General features: G+C 40.8%; 1 protein-coding gene across 3 annotated transcripts in view; it reads right to left on the bottom strand.

The window, feature by feature from the left end:
• Window positions 1-12,070, bottom strand: part of FOCAD (focadhesin) — a 109,797-nt gene that overhangs the window by 33,405 nt on the left and 64,322 nt on the right. For all 3 annotated transcript variants that reach the window (XM_035309408.1, XM_035309407.1, XM_035309409.1), the window contains 2 exons: window positions 10,754-10,875; window positions 136-228 (listed from right to left, as the gene is read on the bottom strand). In XM_035309408.1, the coding sequence (XP_035165299.1) occupies window positions 136-228; window positions 10,754-10,875 (215 nt within the window). The remainder of the gene's footprint in view (window positions 1-135; window positions 229-10,753; window positions 10,876-12,070) is intronic.

The raw sequence follows: 12,070 nt of genomic DNA, 5'->3' as shown, positions 1-12,070 counted from the left end.
GTATTAAACACATCAAACTTAACTTTTAAATTTTTGTTACCTGCGCTGATGATTGAAGCTCTTGCTGTTAGAAATGACAATACATACAGCTTGAATGAGCATTAGTATGCACAGTACTATGTACCTCAGAATTACCTGTAGCACTGCATTGTAGGTTCGACTCATGAATCCTAACCAGGACTGTGGCAGCAGTATAGAGCGATGCCATTCAGAAGGTTGAATGTTAACCTGTGCAACACACCAGAAAGGGTAGAATTGGTTACAGTAAGTCTAACATACACTGAATGTATGTTTTCCAACCTGTGGTTTGCAAGCAATATTTTGGTAATGCCCAATGGACATTATACATGACTGTACGAAATAAAAACTGTTAGCATATTTTATTCTCCTTCCTGGTTTTACCCACATCAGGTTATTTTGCAACTTTATTACTCAGGCCAGCCAAAACTATTTGCTTCAGATAGATCACTACATAATTGATCCCTGAGAGAGCACTGGAATTGCACATGACAATAAGCACAACACTGTGGTAGCACAGGCAGACAAAAATGCATACATAACAAGGATAACAGAGCAGTTTATGCTAGATCGCTCTTGTAAATCTTAGTTGCTTCTAAAAGTTTTAGATGCATTTAGATGACAACCTAAATATTGGGTAGATTACTGAAAAGGAATCAGTATAAATAACTGGGGTAGGTATAATTATGTCCAAGAACAAAATACAAACTTCCTTTAATGAAAATAATTGTTAAAAATAACAATAAACAAAGGAATTGTAGATTCTTTCTTGGAAACACCATTTTAGAATTAACTGGAGGAAAACAACACTACCTCAAGGACAGTTTAAATAAATACACAACACCTGTCCCTGCCTACCTCCAAATCTCACACAGATATGGCAGCTTCTGCTTCACAAAAATAGAATGACCCAAACAGTGAGCTGTACAATCTGATGTATGTGCACAGTCCATGGGAACCCAAGGTTGTTCTCTCCAGTAAGTACTATAACAAACAGTGACTTGAGGACATTTTCAGAGCACGTTGAGAACCAAAAACAAGTTGGGTGATATCAGTAAGAAGCCATTTTCTGGCCACTGGTAGCTTAATAACTACAGTAGTGGATTAAACAGAATGGGCCACAAATTCAAAGCCACACACACACAAAAAACAAAAACAAAAACAACAACAACAACAAAAAAACAAACAACAACAACAAAAAAAAACAGCTTTTCCAGACCTCAGATATGTGACATATCCACCTTCTCCGCCAGTTTTCACATCGTGAAATTTATAAATCAAACTACATTAATTCACAAAAATGTGCATGAAAACAAATTAATTAGCATAGTCTCTTTTTTTTTCTCACTCCATAACTGTTTTAATTGCAGCAACTTTTTATTAAAATAAAATAGGAGTTAAGGTGTCTCCTTTTAAATAGCCATGCTTTCAAAGCCACAAAAAAATAAAAAAGCTCTATAATGGAAGCAATCGTGCTGCAATGTTGTCCCCTTGTATTCTTCAGTGGAAATACAGAACTGATTTTTGTTGATACTGCCCAATTATTTCTACTGTCTGCCTCTACCAAGAAGATGAAAAAATGTCATCACAATCATCATCAATCCACTGGAAGTGAGTTATTTAACCTCAGCAGTTTCCCGGGTAACAAGTTTTTAATAATGGAAATGCAAACATGTAGGCTGAGGTGAGATGGGATGGATATATTACAGTAGTCACTGTCTAAGGCCTGCACTTTTCACTTCTAAATTAAAGGAACACACAAGGCTTTCTGAGTTAACAAAAAACTCACCCTGTAGCTATGATCAAACATAGTGCAAAGCCTAAAGCTAAGAACGTTCTGGGATTAAACCTGGCAAGATTACTATTCCTCCTTTTTCTTATTCCTCCTGATGTATTATGAAGACTAGCCACTGTTCAACAGGTAAAACACTCCATGTCTCAACGTATTCAAAATTCCCCTTTCTCTGCTGTGTGCTCCTCTGTGACCTCTTCTGCATATAACAGTAAATCAAGATAAACAAATGAAGTTGCCTCACCTGTTAGTTATCATTCTATGTCTTTCTCTCTCACTTCCTCTGTTTTATGCCCCTCATGGTCTACATGAAGCAAATAGCATTACTTCTTTACATGGACCTTGTAACAAAACCCAAAGGACTATACTAAAACTCCATGGCCACTGTTACCATGTGAAGTTATAACAGTTACGAGTAAGCACTAATATTCCTACACAAGTAAATACAATCCAAAGTCAACCAAAAGAGAGGACATACTCCACCCCAAAGCCAATAGAAAAACATCCTGAATTTTAAAAAAATCTCATATTTAAATGCCTCAATAACACTAGTCCTTTTTATTCACACACTATTTTATTAATACTAGCCAAAATTTTATTCACACATCCTGTCTCACCTCTGCGTATCAACTTCTTCAGCAAGTTGCTGAATAGCTCAGGCTCCAGTCAGAATTCTTTGCATTAAGTTCCCACAGAATCTGCAGAAGCACCAATCTCACACTTTATTAGTCACACTAAATTAGTCTGAAACTAATTTAGACTTCAGCATGAAACCAGACAAATCCAAATGCACATCTATGAAGTTCATCATGTAATCTACACTTGTCCAGCAGGTAAAGAACAGGCCTTCAAAACACCTGCATTGCTCCCATAGGAAAAAGAAAGCTTAATGTCTGTTGTTGCATTTAACATGGTCTGATCAGGAATGTATGAACAATACATCTTACCTAAAATTTGCAGATGTACTCAACGACCAGTGGAACTGCTGAGCAGCTCTTGAATTAACTTTTTTCATAGCACTAAACATTTTATGAACATGGGAATGAGAGGAAGACAGAAGACACAGTAGAACCACAAAGCAAAGAACACTGAAGTAAAAATCATCTAATACTGAAAATGACTGGACATGATGCTAAATATTATCACATAAACTGTGTTGACACCCCGTTTCAGTACAGGATACTAGTCGTTTTTACTTTTCCTCTATCACTGAACACACAATGATAGCTGCATTAAACACTGGTTAACTAAGACTAGGCAAGCATAGACAAAGCTGAACGTTGGCAAAATCCAGATACTTTTGAGAGTGCAATTTACATGTAAGAAGATAGCGTTGGGGTGGGAAAGGGAAAAAATGCTCAGGAGACTTCTGAACCACCTGTAAGTGGTTGTGAAACCCTGCCACACCTGGTCCAGGGATGTTCTTAGGAGTCACCATAGCCATATCAGGCTGTCAAGCAGCTTTCAAGGAAGAGTTGCAGCCTGATATTTGAGGCAATGAAAAACACTTTGAACTAGGTGCTAGTAATCTGTTCTTGTTGAACTATGCTTAAAACCTTCAGGAGGACACATCTCCTTGAAAAGACACACCAGCAGAGACTTTAGCGGCCAAATCCAGGAGAGGGAGCTCTGACAAACCATGGGAGACGCTGCTCCTGTTCTTCAGCACTTGTAAACACGTGGCACAAGCTGTGCACTCTTCTGCAAGAGTGGAAAGTCATTTCAGACTAAAAAACGCACTCACAATAAAAATAAAACATCATGACAAGTTTTGGATGGGTTTTCTTTCACAAGTCCTTTTGTGTTGCCACAAATCTTTGTATATCGCTCACTTGTTTGGTAATGAGACACTGCCAGCAGAGGGCACACAAAACAAGTTTAGCTAACAGTGAAATAAATCTTGTTTATTAGATACCCAGGGAAACAATAGAAAGATAATACTGCTTAAAGAGCAAACTTCAGAACTTAGAAACTGTGATATCAATATTTATGATTTTTATTTATTTTTTTATTTTTTTATTGTTGTGCAGAAAGAATGGGAATTCTAATGCGTTCTTTACAACACAATAGGTTTCTACCTAGAAAACCTTATGAACTCAGACAATCACTAGGTTCAGATCATCTCTTGAACAAGTATGTGGCTATGGAAATAGTCTTTGAGACATTAATCATGTCAATTAAGTGTTTGGGAATGTATTTAAATGCCCTTTGGAGCATGTATTTAAATGCCCTTCTCACATAGGAGACATAAAAAGTTTGGCACCAGTGGTTTCATGGATAAGACTAGCATTACATTTCCATATCAATGAAGCAGTGAAGTAGCATCTCTTTGATTATTAAATTTTGCTCAGAGGGCCTTCATTAACATACTTCTATGCATATACTTCCAACCACTCTTCCCAGTATTTTTGTGTGTGAAAATAGTTGTCTGTCTTCCTTTTCTTTCTATAAGCCACATTATACTGAGGTGAAGGTTAAAAAAAAAAAAAAAAGAAAAAGAAATCAGTCAGCAAACTCATTTCCTGAACACTGTTCCATCACTGGAGGAGATGCATTCAATATTAGTGGAATAGTGGAATTCCAATTAGTGGAAGCCAGCACAAAGTAGTCCATAATCTGAATTTATATCCTGTATTGGGTTTACATGGCAAGGGTTTGGTAGCAGAGGGGCTGAAGGGGTGTCCCTCAGTGAGCAGAGCCCAGCAGCTGCCCCGTCAGGTCAGAGCCAGCTCCAGCCAGCTCTAAAAGGGACCTGCTGCTGGCCAGAGCTGAGCCTGTGATGGGCCCCTGGGAGAGCAGATTGAAGACATGGATTTAAAAAACAAAAAGAACTTGCTGCAGAACAGCAGCTGGTAGAGAGGAGTGAGAAAATGTGAGAGATAAACATTACTACAGACACCAGAGTCACTGAAGAAGCAGAGCGTAGCAGATCTCCACGCTGCAGCCCGTGGAGGAGCCCCCGGTGGAGCAGGTGGATGTGGCCTGGAGGAGGCTGCGGCCCATGGAGAGCCCCCGTAGGAGCAGGCCCCGGGCCGGAGCTGCAGCCCGTGGAGAGGAGCCCACGCAGGAGCAGGGGGTTTGGGGGGAGCTGCCGCCCGTGGGGGACCCGTGCTGGAGCAGTTTGCTCCTGGGGGATGGACCCCGTGGGACAGAGCCATGTGGGAGCAATGCTTGGAGAGCTGCTGCCTGTGGGCAGCCCCCGCAGGCTCAGTTCGGGAAGGACGACATCCGTGGGAGGGACCCCACGGGGAGCAGGGGCAGGGAGGGACCGTGAGGGAGCGGTGGAGAAGTGCTATAGACTGACCACAGCCCCTGTTCCCCGTTCCCCTGCACCCCTTGGGGGGAGGAGGTAGAAGAGGGTGGATGGGGGAAGAGGTGTTTTTATTTTGTTTTTACATTCTCACTGCTCTAATCTGCTAGCAATAGGCAATAAATTATATTAATCTCCCTCGTCTCTCTCCTTGATTCCCTTTTGCCCATGACAATAATTGGTGAGCAATCTACCCATCCTCATCTCAACTCTTGAGCCTTCTTCCATTATATTTTCTCCCCCTCTTCCTTTGAGAAGGGAGAATGAGAGAGAAGCTATGATAGAGTTCAGCTGCCAGCAGGGTATATATCCACTGAAGTACCTAGGCACAGATGAATACAGAGAATTGTGTTCTAGAAAATCTAATTACCATCTTGAAGTGCTTCAGGGACAAGGTTTGAATAAGTCCTCAAATATCCTGATCACATAAAAATCAAACCAGGAAAGATACAGAAGGAGCTTTCCACTTTACTGCTTGAAGGTACACATCATCACAGCATAGCTAATGAATGCCCTTAAAATAAAAACAGACGATGTTTCTTGGAATCATAGAATCCTTTAGGTTGAAAAAGACCTCTGAGACCATCATGTCCAACTGTTAACCTAGCACTGCCAAGGCTACCACTAAACCATGTTTATAAGCACCACATCTACATGTCTTTTAAAAACGTGTAGGGATGCTGACTCAATTATTTTGCTGGGCTGCCTGCTCCAATGCCCCACAACCATTTCAGTTAGGACATTTTTGTAAAATATTTCATTTTTTTTCCGAACTTCCCCTGGTGCAACTTCAGGCCATTCCTTTTCGTCCTGTCGCTTGTTGCCTGGGAGAAGAAACTGACTGTCACCCTGCATACATGTTTCCACTGCATACAAATCTTTTTTTTTCCACAATCTCATGAATCATACTTTTACACATAAAGGAATCTCTGAAAATTAAAACAGGTTGCCTCAAGCAGCACCCAGTGCCACAGTATTCAAAAATCTAAGTGCAATAATGGCAACTAAGCACGCCAAGATTCAGACAGATATGCAACCTGCAGTCTCATATTCGATGCGTGCACATCCAATCAGTGAAGATACACAAACTTAATTATCCCACTATGGTGTTTATACCGATGACTGCTACTCCCTAGCTAAGGAAATGACAACTGCTGGGAAATTCTACAGGTTAAATAAGGGAATGTTTGCAATCTCCCAAGCAGTTCTTATTTCTTAGCATTAACATGCATGTGACAGTGTTCTTGGATCTTTATCACAGAATCACAGAACTGTAGGGGTAGGAAGGGACCTCGAAAGATCATTGGGTCCAACCCCCCTGCAAAGTAGGTTCCTCAGAGCAGGCTGCCCAGGTAGGCATCCAGACGGCCCTTGAATATCTCCAGAGAAGGAGACTCCACAACCTCCCTGGGCAGCCTGTGCCAGGGCTCCGTCACCCTCACCGTGAAGAAGTTCTTTCACATGTAAGAACTTTCTTATGCTGACTGCAATGCTTTAGAAGCAACTTTAAGACCTCTTTTTAATAAAATGGTTATTTATTTACTTTTTTTAGCTTAAAAGGCCTAAGAGAAAAAAAAAAAAAATCAAAAATGTCAGAGCAGTAGCAATGAAATGACATTCCAGTAACTTAAACCTATAAAAAAAAAAAACTGTTTAATGTGCCACGTTGAAATCAGAAGCAATGACTTCACAGGAACAGTTAATTCCTACGGCCAGTGCACAAAACAAAGATTAAGTACTACTGACATAGTTTTCTTAGACCAATACTGCTACTATTAAGCTTTATAGTTTAAGCTCCTTGTTTTTATCATTGAAATCTGCTCCCCATAAGAACACTGACAACTAAATTAATACTAAAAAGCATGAGATTCAGTCAGATGAGTCTATGAATTGACTTCGGTTCTACTAAATGGTCCAAATGGCTTTTTCCTGAAAACATGAACTCTGGCTGTTTATATGTACAAGGAAATGAAGGAAAGATTTTTTTTTTTTGTATTTAAAAGACGTGATCTGAAAGAACTATTAATGCATTTTATTTTAAATTTTATATTTAAAAATTATCATCAGAAGGGTACAGTTAAGATTGTTTGAAAATGTGTTTATCTATTTTCAACATACTTCGATTTCTTTTTAGTTTTACTACACCTTGAATAAATCGACTTAGTAATTAATATATTCTAATGACTCAAATCAGAAATATTACGTTAAGTTAAAATTTTACAAACTCTACCACATTGACATAAAACATGCTTTGTCAAAACAAATAATTTTAAGGCTGTGTTTCTATGATTCAAAAGGTAATTTCCTAGCTCACGAAAGGTCAATTCTTGCTGAGCAGCTGGATGTTTTAAATCAGTGCTAGTATACAAACATATCATTTTAATTTTTACCAGAGATTTTAATTGATGTAGGGGAACAGTGGAGTGTTTACAAAACGGTATTTTATTTTTTTGGGGGGGAGGACACGTGACTCACAAGGTTCAAAAAAAACAGTATTCACAATCAACAGAACAGCAGAACTGACCTTCACAGCACTGTAATTCTGCTTATGTGATGCTTTAATACATGCCTTCTATTATTATATAATTAAATGTGTATTTTTCTCCAGAATATTTGGCACTGAACCCAGGTCCCACTACATGAAGCAACTACTCAGCTGGCAGAGCTTTTCTTTTTGGATTCTATGCAAGCCTACACTTACTCATTAATCTGAATCTGCTCCAATGACATTTGTCAATATTCTTGTGGACTTCCCCTACTGCTCTCCTCTACAGCATGCAAGCAGTTAGGAAACATTGATGAATGTATCTGCACGCTCCTCTCATGGTGAGGGGTATCATCTCCAGTTTATGCCTACATTCTTTAGTAGTAAAGAGGTTAAGGCAAAAATATCTCTCTTAAACTTGCATAATTTATTAGATGCCTTAGGATCTCTCATTACTTTTTTTGGGGGTGGGAAGGGAGGTCTTGGCACCTAAGGTACTTTACAAGCCTGTTGACACTACCTTCATAAAACAGCATAGGGAGGGATTTCTAAATCACAGTTCAACTAGTGCAGACTGCCTTTTGTCTGTGTACTATCTAGTCTAAATTTCTACCATGACCCATGTGGTGTCACTGTGGTCCAAAGACATGATTATTAATTTCTGTGTTCTTTTCAGTACAAAGGACCCAAAATGATGACATGTTGTATCACAGCCCTCTGGTGGGATATAAATTTTATGTATATGCCAGCACATGGAAGTGTTCAAGAAAGACAGAGATGGAAAATTGACCTAGGCAGAAGCTAAATTCAGCATGGTACACATGATACTGTCTGTCTGAAAACTTCAGGCAAACTATGCTGCAGACAGTTTTGCTAGAGAGGGAACTGCCTGGTTAGCTCCAAAGAGACCAAGGGATTAAACTGGTACAAATGCAATGTGAATAATTAGGAGGCAGTACGTGACAGCAAAGCCAGGAGAGTGTCAAGGAGTGAAGGTGACACATCTCAGCATCAGAACACAGCCCCCCTGTGTTTTCCATTGCAGACAAAAGAGCTCAGTCTTTCAGTTTGCAAACAGGTATTTCCACAAGCCCTGTGCACGCGAGCTTTCAACTCAAACCCTATAGTTATAATTATTTTATAACAGTGTTTTGTGTCAGTGGTGCCATAAACATCTTTAAGGAACTCTACAGCACGTTGGCTCCTGGTCTGTTGTGCGACAGTTGCAGACCAGAATATCAGGACCCAGCTGGGCAGACCTGTGTGGTGCCAGGAGTTGGACTCAATGATCCTTATGAGTTCCTTCCAACTCAGGATATCCTATGATTCTATGATATACAATTGCCAGCTGCAACTCATACCTCATTCATTCCCTCTCTTCCAACTTCTGCGTCACACACAACATGAAACAGTTCTTTTTATTACACAATGCTGGTTCAGTCTCGATACAGGATCCAAGCTGTACTCTTTCATACAAAATAGCCTACAGTCAAATAATCTCTAATTGCCAGTATATAGAACAGAGGAAGGAAGAGCCATAGGACTGTTTAAGCTTTTCTACCCTTGAAAAATACAACAGGAATTGGTATTACTGTGGGGAGAAGACAAAAGTCTTTAAAAATGTCCATCAATTCATACATTTTCATTTCTGGAGATTCTGCCTAAGATGGAATATTAATTTTATAGGTTTTATTATTATTATTATTCATAATCTATGGTCTCTTGCTTATTTCAGACATATATTTTACACATTCTTATGTATGCCCTGTGAGCATACACAATTAATCTCTGCAGCAATACAAAATGATCCTATTAACAGAACTGTTTTATGAACTTTAAAATAAATTAATACACTTATGCATGTTTTAATAATTCCTCTCCCTGACCTAAAAATTATGATTTTTTTTTTTTCTAGAGCCTCTTTAATTGCATATTTTGCCTTACTGCTCTGAAATTTTCAAAGATGACCTTTCCATAGAATCACAGAATGGACTGGATTGTAAGGGACCCCAAAGATCCTCTAATGCCAATGGCCCTGCCATGAGTGGGGATGCCACCCACTAGATAAGGTTGCCCAGGACCTTGTCCAACCTGGTCTTGAACACCTCCAGGGATGAATCATCCACAACCTCTTGGAGCAACCTGTTCCAGTGCCTCACCACCTTCTGAGTGAAGAATTTCCTCCTAACCTCTAATCTAAATCAGTTTAAAGTAATTTCCCCTTGTCTTATCGCTAACTGCCGAAGCAAGAAGTTGCTCTCCGTCTTTTTTAAGCCCCCTTTAAGTATTGAAAAGCTGCAATAAGGTCACCCCAGAGCCTTCTCTTCTGTTCTGTAAGGCCAAGGTACTAAACTCAACTTTCAAATCAATCATTTGAACACCATAACTAATCTCTCTATGATGAATCTAAATGATTATAACACTTCACTTTCCGTAATGATTACATGGGCAGATTACTTCTTGCTCTTTTTCCAAAACCACACAAATATTACAGCTTACCAAAGATGATTGCATGGTATTATAGTAGGTCAGGGAGTTGCAACATTTAAGAGACAGAATAAATTATTTCTGAATAAATTCAGCATTATTTCTGAATAAATTCAGAATAAATAATTTCTGGGCACCACAGTACAAAAAGGACATTACACTGTTGGAGAGTGTCCAGAGGAGGGAGACGAAGATGTTGAAGGGCCTGGAGGGGATGAGGTATGAAGAGCAGCTGAGGTCACTGGGCCTGCTCAGCCTGGAGAAGAGGAGGCTGAGGGGAGACCTCATCGCAGTCTACAACTTCCTCGTGAGGGGGAGTGGAGCGGCGGGTGACCTATTCTCCATAAACACCAGTGATAGGACCTGCGGGAATGGGGTGAAGCTGAGGCAGAGGAAGTTTAAACTAGACCTCAGGAGGAGGTTCTTCACAGAGAGGGTGGTTGCGCACTGGAACAGCTTTTTGTTGTTCTGATTTTCACAGTAAACACTCAAAAATGTATTTACCTGTTCAATGCAACTGTCCTTCACAGCAACTTTTGCTAATTATACTACATGCACACATGCCACTTCTGTAGCTAGTACTTACTAATTAGCATAAACAAGTCAGAGAAGAAGGAAGCATAACACTTCCAAAAAGGGGAAAAAAAAGCTAGCACCTTACCTCATGAATGAGGGCTACCAACATTTGCTGGAAATTGTGTCCCCTGCTAGCCAGAAAGCGATTAATAGGCTTGCCATCTTTGCCGATATGGACTGGAAGATCGTAACACAGCAGCATGCCAGCTTAAAGAGGGAGGGAAGGCAAAAAGAAAGCTCAATAAAAAATACTCTTGATACAGTTCAGAAGTTTTACATGTGACAACTAGGAACCCAAAGAGATATTAAACAGGCAGAGTGACCACGAAATGGTAGAGTTCTCGATATTTGGCAAAGTCAGGAAGGGGACCAGTAAGACCGCTGTCTTGGACTTCCAGAGGGTTGACTTTGAGCTGTTCAGGACACTGGTTGGCAGAGTCCCTTGGGAGGCAGTTCTGAAGGGCAGAGGAGCCCAGGAAGGCTGGATGCTCTTCAAGAAAGAAATCTTAATGGCTCAGGAGCGGTCTGTCCCCACGTGCCCAAAGACGAGCCGGCACGGAAGAAGAGCGGCCTGGCTGAACAGAGAGTTGTGGCTCGAGCTTAGGAGAAAAAAGAGGGTTTATAATCTTTGGAAAAGAGGGCGGGCCACTCAGGGGGACTATAAGGATGTTGTGGGGCAGTGAAGGGACAAAATTAGAAAGGCCAAAGCTCATCTGGAGCTCAATCTGGCTACTGCTGTTAAAGACAACAAAAAATGTTTTTTAAATATATCAGTACAAAAAGGAGAACTAAGGAGAATCTTCACCCTTTACTGGATGTGGGGGGAAACTTAGTAACCAGAGATAATGAAAAAGCTGAGGTGCTTAACACCTTCTTTGCCTCAGTCTGTAGCAGCAAAACCAGTTGTTCTCTGGACGCCCAGTACCCTGAGCTGGTGGAAGGGGATGAGGAGCAGAATGTGGTCCCCACAATCCACGAGGAAATGGTTGGCGACCTGCTACAGCATTTGGATGTACAGAAGTTGATGGGGCCGGATGGGATCCACCCGAGGGCATTGAGAGAACTGGCGGAAGAGCTGGCCAAGGTGCTTTCCATCATTTATCGGCAGTTCTGGCTATTGGGGGAGGATCGAGTTGACTGGCAGCTAGCAAACATGACGCCCATCTGCAAGAAGGGCCGGAGGGTAGACCCGGGGAACTATATGCCTGTTAGTTTGACCTCAGTGCCAGGAAAGCTCATGGAGCAGATTATCTTGAGCATCATCATGTGGCATTTGCAGGTCAAGAAGGCAAACAGGCCCAGTCAGCATGGGTTGATGAAGGGCAGGTCCTGCTTTGATGAACCTGATCTCCTTCTATGACAAGGTGACACGCTTAGTGGATGAGGGAAAGGCCGTGGACGT

Source organism: Oxyura jamaicensis, chromosome Z, assembly GCF_011077185.1.
Source record: "Oxyura jamaicensis isolate SHBP4307 breed ruddy duck chromosome Z, BPBGC_Ojam_1.0, whole genome shotgun sequence".
In the NCBI taxonomy this organism is placed as follows: domain Eukaryota; kingdom Metazoa; phylum Chordata; class Aves; order Anseriformes; family Anatidae; genus Oxyura; species Oxyura jamaicensis.
The sequence above is the reverse complement of the archived record's forward strand: the minus strand, read 5'-3'. Positions and strand labels throughout refer to the sequence as shown.